Raw genomic sequence first — 17,839 nt, 5'->3', positions numbered from 1 at the left:
TCAAACTGGATATTAATTCTTTCTCATTTTCAGGACTGTATAAAATACTACCATTGCCCTCAACCCCATTTCCACCCCACCAAAAAACCATGATTATATAGCTGTGAGTGTACATGGGTAGGCATACATATATGAGTATGTCCTGGGTTCCCATTTTCCCAGCATTATTCAAGCACGTATTGGAGAGTGGGTTTTTTTTTTCTGAACTTCATTCCCTGGTGGCCTCTGCCAAGATCAGGGGTACTGTCAAAGGGCCAGCCTTTGGGTTAGCAATCCAAAGGGCAGAGGAAAACCACAGAACCATTGGTTCCAGGGGCATCAGTGCCACACAGTCCTCTCTCTAGGAACTAAAGGTTTGTGGGTGTGTCCCACTGACTCTGGGACACTTAATGCATGTAGTGCACTTGGCTGCCAGTGGTAGTGGCAGCATTAGAACCCCAGTGTCAGGAACTGGATTATTAAACCTGAGTATTAGAAGAGGCACCCCCTCTCCCAACTGAAAGGCCTTTCTCAAACACGTGTGAACTCTCCCTGGGGGTTAAAGACCCAGCTTTTCTTTTGCATAGGTGGTTTTCAGGAGAGCCCTTCCTATGTATAGGAGAAATGGAGTGTCCTTCACCTTAGCTTGCCCTTGTTACACGAATTAGATGCCCTTTGCTCCACCCCCATCAGAGAAAATTCTTAGTGTCATTCCTGATTAAAAAAACAAAATTGGCTCTGGCTCCAGCTTCTAGCCGGGTGCCTTGTAGAAAGAGCACGGCCCTGTATTTGGCATTCGCATTTTGCCACATGATTTGAAAGCACACTTTTCACTCATGCAACAGGCTGGATCTAATCAAAGGCTGCAGTGACAGCATAAATGACCATAGCCTAGGACCCTCATGCTTATAGGATAAAGCCCAGAGCCCCATAATTTGGAACTATTTTTATTTAACATTGGTTTCTTTGAGGAGGAGACATTGATGGTGGTAAAAACTAAAACAAAATTTTAACAGAAGAGCAAATCTGGAATGTTTCTGTAGACCATTTGAACTTGCCAGGGATGTTCACTGAAAATGTCTGTTCATATATGTACATTTAGTAGAAAAATATGAGTGAACTAAGCTGAATGGAACAAGTCATCCTTCACTGAGCATATGTGAAATTCACAGATGACATCGCATGTCAAGAGTTTGAGAGGTGGAATACTCTAGAGCAGGGGCGTCAAACTTATTTTCACCGAGGGCCACATCAGCCTCACGGTTGCCTTCAAAGGGCTGAATGTAATTTCGATTCCTTACCATTAAGGAGTAGTTACATTCATATAGTCCTAAAATTATTTCAGCCCTTTGAAGGCAACCACAAGGCTGATGTCGCCCCTGGTGGAAATAAGTTTGATACCCCTGCTGTAGAGTCTGGTGCCCTAGAAGAGCTGGTCAGATTTCTCTCCACTTGGTGTGGAGCAAAGCTGCCTGCTATTGGAAAACCCTAGTGTTGATGCTGATTCCAAATGTCTCGTCTCTTAGCACGGGTCACAGCCCTGCTTTCAAAATTGTCCTCTATATCCACATGAAGAAGCCAGTCCTTTTCAGTCACAAGATTCATAAAGTTGTTTGCTTGGGTGTGGTGAAGCTGTGAAGCATGGCAGATCCTTAGAATGAAAAGCATGAAAAGAATGAAAGCAGCTCTTTTCTATGTGAAACCTCAGTGGAGAGAGGAGGGGACTCAGGGTCCTGATTTGGTTCTCATGATAATGATTGTAGTTCTGGATCTTTGCATATTGGCTGGCATGCCTTATGCCTCAGACCCATCTCTGATGATTTCATTTTTAATGGGCTGTGCTTTTAAGACACGTGAATTGGGCTCTCTAGGGTAAAATGCTTGTTGAGAAGGTATGGAATGGAGAAATAGTTAAGAGGTTGTTTTCCTTTGACTTTTTAAGTCTCTCACATTTCAATGCAATGCATATGAAGGGCCTCTCTCAGGGGGTGACTCTTTCATTGGCTTTGAAATAGGATTTATTTTTTAGTTTGGTCCTCTAGATCCAAACAGAAAATGGGGCCTTCATTGTCTCTAGGTGGTAGACAATGGTGGGCTTAAAAGGGGAGCAGAATTGACTGAAACCTACTGAATGCTGATCTCTGCCTAAGTTCCTAATTGGGGCAGAACTACAGTGTCTGATTAAACAAAGAGTCCAGAGCAGGCAGTTACCAGTCAGTTCATGAGTATGTGCCAGTTAGGTACCTTTGAGCTTGTGACCGTCACCTGGTCCAGGCTGCTGCCAAGGCAAGCTCAATTTAGTGGGGGATCTGAGTTTCTTCATGGGCACTCAGCCACCATAAGTCAGCTGTGTTTGAAACTGTGTATTGTGTTGTTTTCTCCACTAAAAGACTACTATATATTTTTTTATTTATCTTTTTTTTTAGGTTTTTAAAAAGTATTTATTTCTAGAGAGAGGGGAAGAGAGTGAGGAAGAGAGGGAGAGAAACATCAATGTGTGGTTGCCTCTCGCGTGCCCCCAACTGAGAACCTGGCCTGCAACCCAGGCATGTGCCCTGACTGGGAATCAAACCACTGACCCTTTGGTTCTCAGGCCAGAGCCCAGTCCACTGAGCTACACCAGCTAGGTATTTTTATTTATTTTTTAATTACAGTGGATGTACAATACTATATTAGTTTCAAATACACAACATAAAGATTAGACATTAAGTAATCTCCCCTGGTGATATGTCTAGTGCCCATCTGAACCATACATACTTACTACAACATTATTGACTATATTCCCTTTGCTGTACTTTACATCCTACAACTACTTTATAACTACAGATTTGTACTTCTTAATCCCTTCACCTCTCATCTGCTTGTTCTGAGTCTTGTTTTGTTCATTTATTTTTTAGATTTCACATATAGGAAATCATGGTATTTCTTTCTGACTTATTTCACTCAGCATAATACCCTCTAGGTCCATTCATGTGGCCACAAATGGTAATATTTAATTCTTTTTTTATGGCTGAGTAATATTTCATTTTATGTATGTACCACTTCTTATCCACTTGTGTATTGATGGGCACATGAGTTGCTTCCATATTTAGCTATTGTGAATAATGCTACAATGAACATAGGGGTGAATGTGCTTTTTCAAATTAGTGCATTTCTTCCCTTGGCTGGTGTAACTTAGTGGGTTGAGCGCAGGCCTGTGAAACAAAGGGTTTCCAGCTCAATTCCCAGTGAGGTCACATAGCTGGGTTGCAAGCCAGGACCCCAGTATGGACTGTGTAAGGAACCACCACACGTTAATGTTTCTCTCCCTCTTTTTCTCCTTCCCTTTTCTCTAAAAATAAATAATTTTTTTTAAAAACATAGTGTATTTCTTTGGATAAATATCCAGAAGAGGGATTGCTGGATTATATGCTATTTCTATTAATTTTCTAGGGAACTCCACACTCTTTTCCATAGTGGCTACACCAATTTGCAGTCCCCCTTTTCTTCACATCCTCACAGACATTTGATTGTTGATTTATTGATGATAGTCACAGTGATAGGTGTGAGGTGATACACCTCATTGTTGTTTTAATTTGCATTTTTCTGATTAGTGATGTTGAGCATCTTTTCATATGTCCATTGGCCATCTGGATGTCCTTTGTAGCAGTGGTCCCCAACATTTTGGCACCATGGACTGGTTTCATGGAACAAGAGGTAGAGGGACAAGAGGCGGAGCTCAGACAAGCTTGCTTGGCTTGCGGCCTGGTTCCTGACAGGCCAAGGACAAGTATCAGTCTGGGGATTGGGGACCCCTACTCTAGAGAAATGTCTGTTTTGGTGTTAAGTTGTATGAATTTATAAATTTTGGATGTTACCCTCTTATTGAATATATGTCATTGTAGAATATCTTCTCCCATTTAGTAGGTTGTATTTTTGTTTTGTTGATGGTTTTGCTTTGCAAAAAACTTTTAAGTTTGATGTAGTCCCATTTATTTTTTCTTTTGTTTGCCTTGCCAAAGCAGGCATATCCATAAAAAGAAATTTATCACCAAAAGCAACATCAAAGAGTTTACTGCCTACGTTTTCCTCTTATGAGTTTTATGGTTTCAGGTCTTATATTTCTTTAATCCACTTTGTGTTTATTCTTGTATTTGGTAAGAAAGTAGTCTCTTTAATGTGTCTGTCCAGTTTTCCCAACACCATTTATTGAAGAGACAGTCTTTACCCGTTATATGTTCTTACATCAATTGACCATATAGGCATGAGTTTATTTCTGGTCTCTATTCTGTTCCATTAATCTATGTGCCTGTCTTTATGTTAGTACCATGCTGTTTTGATTACTACAGACTTGTAGTGTAGTTTGGTATCAGGTAGTGTGATTCCACCAACTTTGTTCTTTCTCAAGATTGCTCTGGCTGTTTGGTGTCTTGGGAGTCCCATATAAATTTTAGGATTACTGGTATTTGTTCTAGTATTGTGAAAAATACCATTGACATTTTGATAGGGATTGCTTTTGAGTCTATAGATTGCTTTGGGTAGTAGGATGGACATTTTAATTATGTAAATTCTTCCTATCCATGAGCACAGTATATCCTTCCATTTATTTGTGTCTTTAGTTTCTTTCTTCTATGTCTTACAGTTTTCTGAGTACATGTCTTTCACCTCCGTGGTTAAACTTACTCATAGGTATCTTACTCTTTTTGATGCAAATTTTGTATCCTGCTTCTTTACATTTATCAGCTCTAGTAGTTTTTTGGTGGAATCTTTAGGGTTCTTTGTATATAGTATCAGGTCATCTGCATAGTTTTACTTCTTTTCCAAAGTTGAAGGGCTTTACGTCCATCTTCTCATTTGATCCTTACTTACCCTGTTGGCTGGTATTATTACATTACTCTCCTACAGATGCAGAACCTGGGACTCAGGGAAGTTAAGCAGTTTGCCCTCCAGAAGATTCATGGCAGAGTTGGCATTTGAACTCAAGCCAGCATTTTAACGACTGGGCCCGTCTCAAGCCCCAGTGCCAGACAGTAACTTCTCTTTTCTGTTTCAGGCCCTGAAGCGCCAGAGCTTGTTGGGTCTTTCCTTCTTTAATAGCATCTTGGCCCATGGGGACCTGCGCAATAACAGGCTCAACCAGCTCTCTGTAAACCTGTGGCACCTGGCACAGAGGCATGGCTATGCAGACACCAGGACCATGGTGAGACACTCAGAGGGCCCCTCACTGAGCCCCTGAGGCACAGGGATTATATGGAGCTACACATGTCCACTGGCGAGAGCACAACTGTTGTTAACATAGCATCAGGGCATGGCAATTAAACAGCCCTAATTTCCCCCTTTTTTGAAAGGCACCAGGCCCAAGATTTCTGCAGTCACTTCCTTGCTCTACAAAATATAACACTATTAAAAGTTTATTCCCTCTGAATACTACATATATTAAAAGATCAGTCATTCTTGACCACATCCAAATTTAATTTTAAGGGTAATTTGAATCTAAGATGTTTTATTTAAAAATTATGCTTGTTTCTTCGCTCCCTTATCCTCCAAAGACTTTACCTGTTTCTCTGCTAAGAAAAAAGTAGGTCATTTCTACTGGCTGATTTGTTGCAGCCTTGGGCTCTAAAGATAGAGAATTATGACCCAGAAAGGAGATGGTTCATTCTTTTTCCTCCTAGGTGAAAACTCTGGAATACATCAAGAAGCAGAGCAAACAACCAGATATGGGTCATCTGACAGAGCTGGCACTCAGGCTTCCTTTGCAAACAAGAACCTGACCCTGGGGCCCGTCCCTAAGGCCTGCACCCGGAGCAGTGGGACCTAATCCAGAAAGACCTGCTTTTTATTTTATTTTTACACATAACAATTGGTTTAAGCTTCTACCAAGCTTCTTGGCCTCTACCAAGATTATTCTGACAGTGAAGAAGTGGAATTGTAAGAGTGTTAAAATTCAATCTTGTTCACTGAGCAACAGAATACAGGTAACACCTTTCTTTCTGGTAGGTGTCTTTATTTTTAATTGGGAAAAGAGCCAGTTTCCTCTAATTGGAATCTAGAATTAAATGTTACCTAAACCACCTTGGAGGATTCATAAAAGGCAGATGGCTCAGTTAATTTCTTTTTCTATCAAAAAGTAGCTCGATTGAACTTAGAACATATTCTTTAATGGCATAAACCTCCTGAAGGAATATTTATGGTCATGGCTGTTTGTTCAGTTATTTCTGATTCTTTTTACATAGGAGAAAGAGAATGTCTAAACTTTTTGCTTGGCTTGCTTTGTACCTGTAATTCTAAATAGCATGTGATTCTGTCTACTTTTTACCACCAGTTAGGTAGAATCTGAGTCTTGTTTTACCACTGATGAGTTTCCACTGACATTTTATTTTAAATCAATAAAAGTATTAGTATTGATTGGTGGGGACTCCCAGCCTAGAACCCCTTGTTCAAGAAAATACCTCCATGTTGTAAATGAATAGTACCCCAAACTACTGTGCTTTTGGAAGGTAGTCACTGGACATAGATTACATTTTTCTCTACCTTGTGAAATGCAATTCACACAGCTAATCTCAGTAAAAGTGGCTAAGATAATTTTAAAAATAAATTTAGATAAACTGATATTTTAACTGTTTACTACTAAGAATGTACTATAGATTTTTTTCTGGCCAACTTAATAGTGACAATCCCCGACCCCACAAGGAATTCTGTTGAAAACATAGATAACCTCCACTAAAGAACAGCAGGTAGTGGAGAATGCCTCTTCATGGAACAAAACATACAGAAATTCAGAGAGCATAGTGACATTGCTCAAATATTCCTAAGTGGCCTTTATTTCACAAAATTATTTCCAGTACTATTAGTATATGGTACTATTTAAATAAAACAGTTGGAAAATTCACAAATTATGTGCCTTAAGTCATTTCTTCTTCTATGAGGCTGAACACATCAGACAGCATTAGTTCCTGAGTCAGAGTCAGCAAATTCTTGTCACTCTATATATTCCCCTGAAGGTGGATTTCCCCAGGTCAGGTATATATACACCAAAATAACTTCTGAATCATATAGCTTGGCCAGGCAGAGGTGTAGGTTTTCTATGTTCTTGTGAAGTTTTCTCCAGCCCAATATTATATCAATTAGCCCATCCCTAAAAGCCACAGCCTACATGAGATAAAGTCTAATCAAAAGATGATGGAACACTAAAAAAGCCCCAAGAATTTTAATAATTAAGGTAAAAATGAGGAAAACTTATGCTTGAGACCTGTGTTCATTTTCTTCCACTGCTTTAATATCAGTAAATTAGTACAAGCTAAGTGGCTTAAAGAACACTATTATCACCTTACAGTTCTACTGGCCAGAAGTCCAGTTAGTCTCAGTGGGCTTACCTTTAAAATGAAGGTATTAGAGCAGGACTGGTCACTTCCGGCCTCTAGGGAATCCATTTTCTGCCTTTTCCAGTTCTTACAGGCTGCCTGCCTGCCTTGCCTTGTGTTCCTTTCTTTCTTCTTCAAAGCCACCACCAGCTTGTGGAGTCTTCTACAGTGTGTCTCCCTCTTCCACATTAAAGGACCCTTGTGACAAGACTGGGCCCATTTGGATAATCCAGGATAATCTTATTTTAAGGTCAGCTGATTAGCAACCTTAATTCTGTATGTTACCTTAACTCCTTTTTGTTTTGTACCCTAACATTCACAGGTTCTGGTGACTAGGACATGAGCATATATTTGGGGTGGCAGGGCATTCTGCCAACTATAATCTTGAATAGTTCTAAGTTTATAAAATGGCTAAGAATCCAGCTGTTTTGGGAACAGCTGGATAAGGGCAATTGTAAGGAGGGAAGGAGGGTTAGTCAGTAGGATAACCCCAAGGGAAAAACAGCCAACATGTTTGAGAACAGGGCTTTAAAATAAGACTGGCCAGGCTAGACCTCCCTGTCCCTCTCCCTGAGATTTTGAACAAAAATCCAAAACCTCCTAGTTCTGATCGAGACAGGCTGTGTCTACTCAGAGTCAAGAAATGAACATGGAAATCACCCCAAATCTTGCAGCTGGAGGAGGGTACTGGGCAAGAAGGACGGGGTAGCTGAAGCCAATATGGTTTAATTCACAAAGGACAGGAACCCAGCTAACACCAGGTCAGACAGGAAGTCCACCTAAGACCTCAGACTGTTGCAAGACACAGACCTACTCATGTAAGCAATGGCAGTCTGCATAGACAAGGTTAAGCTAAATCTGAGGACAGTGATATCCTGCTATCTTGGTTGCCCAACCTTCCTGGCTAGACCCTGTTTAAGGCACAGAATTCAATAAACTTTACTCTGAGCAACTTTCCTCTTCAGTAAGTGGTGATAGAGTGAATTCAAAAGTCAAATCCTACCAGACTATTTATATTAAAAAGGATATGAAAGGCCTGACTATCAAACCCTAATGAAAGCTTATCACTATGAGGATAAGACAGTAGACAATCCATCATCCTCTCTCCAGAATCACCCAAGAGATGGCTAGCCACAATCCTTCCTCATGAGCCAAGGCAGTCCCAAAGCAGTGTGGTCTCTTGCAAGATAAAAATGATCAGAGCAGTCAGTTGGTTTCCTTTTACACCAGTGGTCTCCAACCTTTTTGTCACCAGAAACAGTTTCATGGAAGACAATTTTTCCACAGATGGGGAGGTGGGAATGGTTTCAGGATGTTTCCTGCTGCGTGGTCCGGCCCGGTTCCTGACAGGCCCAGACCGGTACTAGTCTGCGGCCTGGATGTTGGGGACCCCTGTTTTATATGAAATGAAATCCTGTAGTATTGATCAAGGCAAGAAGACTTAGTCCTTTGTCAAAGGAAGTGCCCCAAAGCTAACTCCAATGCAGAGTCTCTCATTCTAAGCATTTGGGTGGCCTCTTCCATTATGTATCTCAAGGCTGAATCCATGAAAGGCCAAATTCATGTCCTGAGGCAACTGGCCCACTCAAGTCATTGCTAGTGCAGATTAGTATGACGCCTGGCCTGGCCGGTTAGAATCCTGGTAGGCCTGCCTCACCTCTGCCCACGTTTGTCTCACAAGCATCTGCTCCTCACTTCTTGCTTACTGGCCATGTGTCAGGGACTGGTTCATGAAGTGTATCTTGGGGGACTTCTGGAAGTTTCTGTGAGCCACAAGGTTTTTCTTCCCCTGGAATGTTCTAGTATCTTGATAAGCTCCCTGGAATTGCTATAGCCATCTCTCCACCAGCCTGATGAAGCCACCACTAATGATGGAGAAGAAAGGAAGAGTGTTTCCTTGACGAGCCACTGGATCAACCGTCTATATCAGGACTTCCTGCCATCTGAGACTGTATTTCCTGGTTGTTTAGGCTTGCTTGAGACAGGATGTCTGTAGGAGGCATTCAAGCCAAGTGATGTGGAAATTTCCCAACCATGTATTTTGGGAAGCAAAATGCTAGGTGAATGGAGAGAACATAGTCACATGTCACTTGGGTTACTGTACCTGGAGCTCTGTGAGGCTGACTCTAGCACTCAGGCTTGGGAACACTGTTCACAGCTGATGAGGTAACTTCTGGGGTTATCCCCACAAGTCTGTGCCTCCTGGCATTGGACCTCTACCAAGTCACATGGGATTCCTTCATGATAGAAAAGAATCTAATAAACACATCCCTGGGAATTTACTATTGGTTCCTGGACTAACCACTCTCAAAAATGCCTTGTTCATAATTGAGTAAAAGCAGAAACAGTAAATCCAAGCTCACTACTGGCGTTAGAAGGCAGGTAGCTGGACAAGATTGGTTTCAAAACACATTTCCCAGCAACTGATTACTTAGCCACATTTGCTTGGTGGCAATTCAAGATGCTTATTTGCCTGCAACTATTCCAAGATTGAAAAGGAAAATGAGTTTGTCATTTCTGTTCATCACTAATTCTACCTCCTGTTTGAGACTTCTGTAATAGACTTCTGTTACTACAATCAGAACTCTTATATAAAACTCCAGTGAGTATTCCAGGAGAAATTCCAACGGGGGGAGGTATGTTTACAGTAGTGAACATTAGTATAGGGCTTGAGGTATGAAAGTATAACACACTGCACTTACTAGCTAGATGATCCTGGGAAGTTATTCATCCCTGAACTTCAGTTTCCTGATCTGTAAGATGGGGATAATAACAGCACCTATTTCATAGTTAAGAATATTACATTAACACAAGTGAAACATTGGTATACTTCTGGCATGTACTATGTACTCAACAAATATTATTTATATGGGGGGTCCCCCTAAAAAAACTGGTCTTTTGGAGGGTGGGCTCCTTGTGGTACAGGCTTCCCCCACTGTTCTAGGAACCCATCTATATCAGTGTACCAGTTGGTGTTATTGTGAGAGGCTGTGTTTGGCTTCAGTGATTTTTTTTTTTTAAGACCCTTTCAGTGCATTTGCCCATTTCATGATGGGTGATTTATGAGTGTACCTGCCCACACTGTACTGAGTGTTGAGCAGTTTTTGAGCAAAATGGCATGTCCCTTGGTGTTCCACCCTCCCTATTCACCTGATCTTGCCCTGAGTGACTTTCTTGTTCCCTCGGATGAAAAAGGTCTTCAAAGGTAAATGTTTTGCTCATGTGAAATGGGTGAAACAAAAAATGGTAGAAGCACTAAAAGGCATCAAAATCAATGAGTTCAGAAATCTTTGAACAGTTGGGGGGGGGGAATCTCAATAGGTGTATTGCATCAAATGGAGAGTACTTTGAAGGTGACTGAAGTTAAACATGTAAGCATAAATATGCATTTTTTATAAATTCTGGTTTTATGGAGCCCCCCGTACATAATGTCTTCAAATTGGGATGGAAGGCTTAACACAGAAACCTTGTTTTTACTCACTCACATATTCTATTGGCTCCTGAAACATAAGATGCCCCCACTCCTTTATCTTTGTAGGAGTTCAATTTCAGACAACTGTCGCAAAGCTTTCGTCTGTATAACTGAATAATAAAAGCAATTTTAACTTGGGAGACAGGAAAGTAGAGTTTAATCTTCAAACTTGATTGACTTGGAAGCATTCCTGTCAATATAAAAGATCTTATTAGGGGTGGTACTGAAGCCAAGGCCAGTGCCAGAGCTGTACTTCCAGCTCATGGCCTGGTCCTGGTCCTGCTGCAGGCTTTGCTGCAGGGTGTTGGCAGCCTTCCTGTTGAGTGCCATGTTGGGCCTTCCAATCGTGTCAGGGGTGTGGCTGAATGAAGGGTACAGATTTTTAAAGCCACCCATAAGTTTGAGAAATTTCAGTTTCTGTTCCTCGTTGTCAAAACCAGTAGTATCCCATTGACCAAACTGAGTTCCCTGTATTAATGAGAAAAAAGGTGTTATTTTCCTCATTTTCAAATTGAGCAAGCCCTTTCCTTTCCCTAAAACCACTAACACAGGGAGGATCCAGCTGATTAAATGCTTGCTATGTACCAGACACTGTACTCATGAACACATATATCTTCTTTATTCTAACAAGAGCCATATGAGGAATATAAGGGGAACCCCCCTGAAAAATGGAATTATCTTTTGGAGGGCAGGCACCTTGTTGTACAGGCTTCCCCTGTTAGGTTAGTGTTCTAGGAACCCAGTATTGTGAAAGGCTGCATTTGACTTCAGTGAATTTTTTTCTTTAAGACTCAGCATATTTGCCCATTTCATGACGGGTGATTTACAAATGCACTTGCCCAAACTACACTGAGTGTTTAGCAGGTTTTGACTAGAAATGGCATGATCCCTCCATGTTCCACCTTCCCTATTCCCCCAGTCTAGCCCTGAACAACCCTTTTTTGTTACCCTGGATGAAAAAAGTCCTCAAAGGGAAACATTTTGTCAATGTGGAAGAGATAAAAAAAGCACTAAAAGGCATCGAAATTGATGAATTCTAAAACTGATTTTAGCAGTGGAAGAAAAAAAAATGCTATCTTGATAGGTGACTGAAGTTTAAATATGTAAGAATACACAGATTTTTTTATAAGTACCATTTTTGGGGGTCCCCCTTTTATTGTTGTTACTCTCATTTTACTGATAAGGAAATGGGAGATTTGAAGCTTAATAGGACACAACCCTAATTTAGTGACCCCACTACAACTGCATCTCAAGTCTGGCCACCATCAGAGTGCGTTTTTTACACTCTGAGCTGTCTGCCTTACTCCATTTCCTCTAATTCATGGCAATAGCATAGTACACCTCACCTCACCAGCTGGCCAGCCCATTCATCCTCCTAAGGTTTCTGTCAGCTGATGGTGGAAGAGGGCAGATGGCAATCTGAAATGCACTTCTCTTCTAAGAAGCATCCCACTTTATAGCAGGAAGGTAATAGAAGCCCAGAGAAGGGTCACACAGCCAAGCTACAGGCTGGGCCAGACCAGGAATTTAGGGTTCTGATTCCTGTCCAGAGCATTCTACCACCCATGCATTGATCATTCATGTTTAAAAAAATGCAAGAGAGCCGAGGCCCCTCAGAGCAGTGGCCTAAGAAAAGTCTCCATTCCAGTGTCTGAAGGAGAAGCAAGAAATGCAGCTCCCCAAACTATGACTGAAGTCATGCAGACCAGGATCAAAGAAAGAAATTAACTCAGGGCAAGCTCTGGCAGGGAGGGAGCTAGCTCCCAGGCTGGGGCAGACATTCCTGTCACTCAGCTCCTCATGCTTCAGGAAAGGGGGAAAGTCCAGGATACTAAGTACACAACCTCAAAGAGCTCCAGCATCAGACTTACTGCCCACTTTTGGGTTTCAGAAGCTTCTGTTTTGCCTGACTCACGATCAATCTCTTCTTGCAAAGCCTTTCGCCTCACCTGAGCAATGGGGAAGAAAGGAAAAAAAAAAAAGAAATGAGATACCAAGTTTTCCTTTAAGCTTAAAACCTAGAACAAAGATGGGGTAGGAGGACTGGCAGGTGACAGGAAAGAAAGCAGCTTCACTCTGCTGCAACCTAGGGCAGGCATTTGTTTAATGCAGCCTGTAAGCATCTTGAGGGCTGCAATACCTTGTCCTAAAAAGTGGGCAGGCCTCATTTATCCTTACTTAGCCATTCCTTAAGGATGTATTTTAAAGAGGTAGGTCCAAGACAGTGGCATAGGAGGATGCTGAACTAGCCCCTCCCAAGGGCATAGAGAATGTACACCTATACTTAAGAGCAATTCCTCCTGAGAAAAACTGAGGGCCAAATGAACAGCTTCTGCATAACAATCAAGAAAGAGAAAGACATAGAGAATGCTGGGGAACTGTGAAACCTCTCTGGGACCTGAGGGAACTCTCCAGGACAGGAGGAACTGGTGACTGCCACTGTTTACATTTCCCCTGCATATTGGGCAGGATCTCTATCCAGGTGATCTGGTTCACTGACAGGGCATCCATAGTGTAAACCCAGCAAAAAGCTCAAACAGGAAAAGGAAGACACTACAGTGTACATACAAGTGGGTGCACAACCTTGAGATTGGTCCAGCAGGTACATTAGGGTGCTGCTGCATGCAACCACTGGGTGGTCTGTGCATTCAGAGCTCCTCCTGGAGAGCAGAGCTAGCAAAATTCTGCAGTATTTGCTCACAGAGCTGCCCTGCTGAGAGAAAGTACAGAATAGTAGGGTGCTGGAGAGTGCAGAGCTAGCAAAACTCTGCTATTTGCTCTGTATTTGCTCGCAGTGCTACCCTGCCTGGAGATAGTATGGAACTAGCCGAGTGATACAGTGTGTGCACACAGGCTGCTCTGTCCAGAGAAAGTGCAGATCTAGTAGGGTGCTGCCATGTGCACACCAGAATAGCCCTGGTCAGACTCAGCTTGTGCAACAGACAACTAAATCATCAGCAAGTGCCATAGGCATACTGGGTAGCCCCACATAGCTCAGGAGGGCAAAGGAGCAGGCACGCACTAGGGTGCCCCACCAGGACCCCACACGTTCTGGCCAGGCAATACTCACTGTGCATACCCAACTTGACTAAAGCAAGCCTGCCAAAACAATCCAGCACACAGTCTACACAGAAGCCACTTTTTCAAGATTGGGAGGAAGAGCTATTTCATCTAACTCATAAAAATGAACACAAAGTGAAACAAAATGGGAGATAGAAAATATGTCCCAAATAAAGGAATGAGAAAAATTCTAATGAAACAGAGATAAGTAGTTTACCTGATAAAGAATTCAAAGAAACAGTCATAAGGATGCTCAATGAATTTCAGAGTAGAAAAAAAAACTCTGAACACTTTAAGAAATACTTTAAACTCAGAGATGGAGAATGTAATAATTGAAATCACTAATACATTAGAGGGGATTGACAGCAGAATGGTTAATATAGAAGAATGGATCAGCAAACAAGACCAAATAGTTGAAATAACTCAATGAGAACAGCAAAATGAAAAACAAAAAAGATTTTTAATATGCCCTGGCCAAGAGCTTAGTTGGTTAGAGAGTCATCCTGATACACCAAGGTTGAGGGGTCAATCTCCAGTAAGTGCACATACAAGAAGCAACCAATGAATGCATAAATAAGTGGAATAACAAGTTAATGTTTCTGTTTCTTTCTCTCCCCACTCACGCCTCTCTAAAGTCAATTTCAAAAAATTTAAATAAAAAAATTTTAAAAAATGAAAATAGTATTAAGGGACCTCTGGGACAAAATCAAGCACTTTAACATTCACATCTTAGGGATTACAGAAGGAGAAGAGAGAGAGAAAGAGGCAGGAAACATTTTTGAAAACATAATGGCTGAAAAGTTTCCTAATCTAGGGAAGGAAAGGGATATCCAGAACCACAAGGCAGAGAGTTCCAAAAAAGATGAACCCAAAGAGGCCCACACTAAGACATACTGTAATTAAAATGACAAAAGTTAAGGAAACAAAGACAATCTTGGAGGCAGCAAGAAGGAGACAGTAAAGTAAAAGAGAAACCAAAGAAGGTACCAGCTAATTTCCTAACAGGAACTTTATAGGATAGAAGGGACTATCAGGAAATATTTAAAGTGCAGAAAGAAAGGAATCTATAACCTAAAATACTATGCTGGCAGATCACCACTCAGAGCTGAAGGAGAAAGAATTTCCCAGACAAGCAAAACCCAAAGGAGTTAAACACCACTAAACCAACTTTACAAGAAACATTAAAGGGTCTTCTCTAAAGATTTTGTTTATTTTTAGAAAGAGGTGAAGAGAGGGAGAAAGGAACAGACACATCAATGTGAAAGAGAAACATCTATAAGTTGATTTCATATATGCCTCAACTGGGGACTGAACCTGCAAGCCAGGCATGTGCCCTGACCAGGGTTTGAACTAGCAACCTTTTGCCTGTGGGATGACACCCAATCAACTGAGCCACACTGGTCAAGACTAAAGGGTCTTCCTTATGCAGATAAAAACAGGCCATAACCAGATATAAGAAAATACAGGAAGGAAAAAAAAATCTCATTGCTAAAGACAAATATACAATAAATGCAGTAAATCAACCACTTAAAAAGCAAGTATGAAAGTTAAAAAACAAAAGTAGTAAAATTAACTTACAATAGTCATTAGATGCATAAAAAGACATAAAACATGTCAAAAACAAAGACTGCAGGAGGGAGTAAAAGTGCATTACTTTTAGAATGTGTCTGAACTTAAAAGCCTATCAGCTTAAAATGATTGCTACAAATAGATGAGAGAGAGAGAGTGAGAGAGAGAGAGAGAGTGTGTGTGTGTGTGTGTATAAAATATCCAACCCATGGTAACCACAAAACAAAAACCTATAAAAAAACTGAAAAAATAAAGAGAAAGAAACCCAAACAAAACACTGAAGTAAACCAGCATATTAGAGATAAAGAGAAGAACTAAACAGAGAACATAAAAAACAAAAGAACAATTAACAAAATGTCAATAAGCACATGCTTATAAAAAATTACTTTAAGTGTAAATGGACTAAATGTTCTCAAAAAACATAAGGTGGCAGAATGGAGTAGAATAAAAAAAGACCCATCTATATGCCAACTAAAATAGAATCACTTGAGATTGAAAGACACACAGACTGAAAATGGAGGTACGGCAAAAGATATTACATGCAAGTAGAAAGGAAATGAAATGAAAACTGGGATAGTAATACTCATATCCCACAAAATTACCTTGAAGACAAAGAATGTAAAAAAGACAAAGGCAGATACTACACAATGATAAAGGGGTCAATCCAAGAAGAGGATATAACAATTCTAAATATCTAGGTACCCAGTATAGGACCACCTAAGTATATAAATCAAATATTAATTGACATAAAGGCAAAAATTAACAGTAATACTATAATAGTTGGTTGGGAACCTTAATACCCCTACTTACTTCAACGGGTAGATCATCCAAAAATTTCATAAGGAAATAATAGCCTTAACAGATCAGATTAAAAGCAAGTTAAGCGACATTTACAGAACATTTAGTCCACAAAGAGCAGATTACACTTTTTCTCCAGTGCACATGGATCATTTTCTAGGATACAGCACATATTAGGCCACAAATTTCAATAAATTCAAGAAAAATTATATCAAGCATATTTTCTCACCACAATGGCATGAAACCAGAAATCAAATGCATGAAGAAAAATGAAAAACAGAAATTCATGGAGGTTAAACACCATGACACCAAACAACAAATGGATCAAAGAGGTAATCTAAAATACCTGGAGACAAATGAAAATAGAACTTTCAAAAGTTTATGGGAAGCAGCAAAAGCAGGACTAAGAGAGAAGTTAATTGCTGTATAGGCCTACAAAAAGAAACTCGAAACATCCTACGTTATCTAACTTGACACCTAAGGAACAAGAAAAAGAAAAACAAAACCCAAATTTTCAGAGTGAAATAAACAAAGACTAAAAATAGAAGGCTCAATGGCAGAGGAGTGAAGGGAAGCCACAGTAAACACCTCCCAGGACCAATAGCAAGAGATAAACCTTATAATCTCGGACAAACAGAAGAATCAGCTTCAGTACAACCTGTCTGGTCAGGAGTGTGGTGGAGACTCGAGAAGACTGGCCAGGTGCAAACAGACAGCAGCACTGGAGGGGTAATTAACGAACCAGTTGGATCCCCCTGAGAGGTGTGGAGTCTAAACCCTAGGCTGAGATTGCCAGCTTAGGGCACCAGAGCCCAAAAAGTAAACAGACAACAGTCATTGACCAGAAGTGGCAGGGTCGCACTCTGCTAGAGACAGATGGCTGGAGACACAAAGAGACATTTAAAGGGCCAACACACAAATTTTCATTTGCAGCCACCTACCCTGGGGTCTGGCAAAGGGAGGGGCAGAGTGGGCTGGAGACACCTGAGGAGACTGGGGACAGAGCTTTGGGGAGAGAACTGAGAAAGCAGCTGCTGGGATCCCAGTGCTGAGTTATCAGCCATATAGCAGCAGCCATCCTACTCAGGCAGACCACTCCCCTCTGAGTGGCAGCAGCCTTAGAAGAAAAAAAGCTCCAACTCCAGGAGGGATTCTGCACTGCCCTGTGGGGCTTAAGCCTGAACAGCTAGGTGAATAGTGACTAGATCAACAACCAAAGAAGTCACCCACAGAGAGTAGATCTCTGGCAAAGGTGGAGCGGAGTGCACTAGACACACTTGAGGAGACACTCAGGACAGAGGCTTTGGAGAGAGAACTGAGAAAGTAGCGGCTGGAATCCTGATGCTGAGTTGTCACCCACAGGGCAGCACCAATACTGCTCAGGTAGACCACTCCACTCCAAGCAACAACAGCCTGAAAGAAAACAAGAGCCCTAACCCCAGAGGAATTCTGTGTCACCCTATGGGGCTTAAGTCTAACTGCTCAGTGCAGGTTGAATAGATCAACAACAGAAGGAGACAGTCCCTGCCAGTCTCCAAGCAGGCTGCCTAAGGTCAGACAGCGTCAACATCTGACATCACCAGAGGCAGATCCAGAAAGCATAAACAGTGGTAAGTAC

The 17,839-nt window shown here is 41.3% G+C and overlaps 2 protein-coding genes across 20 annotated transcripts in view; one reads left to right on the top strand and one right to left on the bottom strand.

The window, feature by feature from the left end:
- Positions 1–5,951, top strand: part of VPS35L (VPS35 endosomal protein sorting factor like) — a 157,991-nt gene extending 152,040 nt beyond the window's left edge. For all 4 annotated transcript variants that reach the window (XM_045848853.1, XM_045848851.1, XM_045848854.1 and 1 more), the window contains 2 exons: positions 5,012–5,158; positions 5,634–5,951. In XM_045848853.1, the coding sequence (XP_045704809.1) occupies positions 5,012–5,158; positions 5,634–5,732 (246 nt within the window). In that variant the 3' untranslated portion in view covers positions 5,733–5,951. The remainder of the gene's footprint in view (positions 1–5,011; positions 5,159–5,633) is intronic.
- Positions 1–17,839, bottom strand: part of KNOP1 (lysine rich nucleolar protein 1) — a 37,256-nt gene that overhangs the window by 1,163 nt on the left and 18,254 nt on the right. For 3 of the 16 annotated variants that reach the window (XM_045848856.1, XM_045848857.1, XM_045848858.1), the window contains 2 exons: positions 12,639–12,743; positions 10,913–11,262 (listed from right to left, as the gene is read on the bottom strand). In XM_045848856.1, the coding sequence (XP_045704812.1) occupies positions 10,951–11,262; positions 12,639–12,743 (417 nt within the window). In that variant the 3' untranslated portion in view covers positions 10,913–10,950. The other 13 variants (XR_006786912.1, XM_045848864.1, XM_045848861.1 and 10 more) reach the window with 13 other exon arrangements.

The sequence above is a fragment of the Phyllostomus hastatus genome, unplaced genomic scaffold (assembly GCF_019186645.2).
Source record: "Phyllostomus hastatus isolate PE091 unplaced genomic scaffold, TTU_PhHast_1.1 phas_contig_64, whole genome shotgun sequence".
Classification (NCBI taxonomy): domain Eukaryota; kingdom Metazoa; phylum Chordata; class Mammalia; order Chiroptera; family Phyllostomidae; genus Phyllostomus; species Phyllostomus hastatus.
Note: the sequence above shows the minus strand (reverse complement) of the source record. Positions and strands in the feature narration are given on the sequence as shown.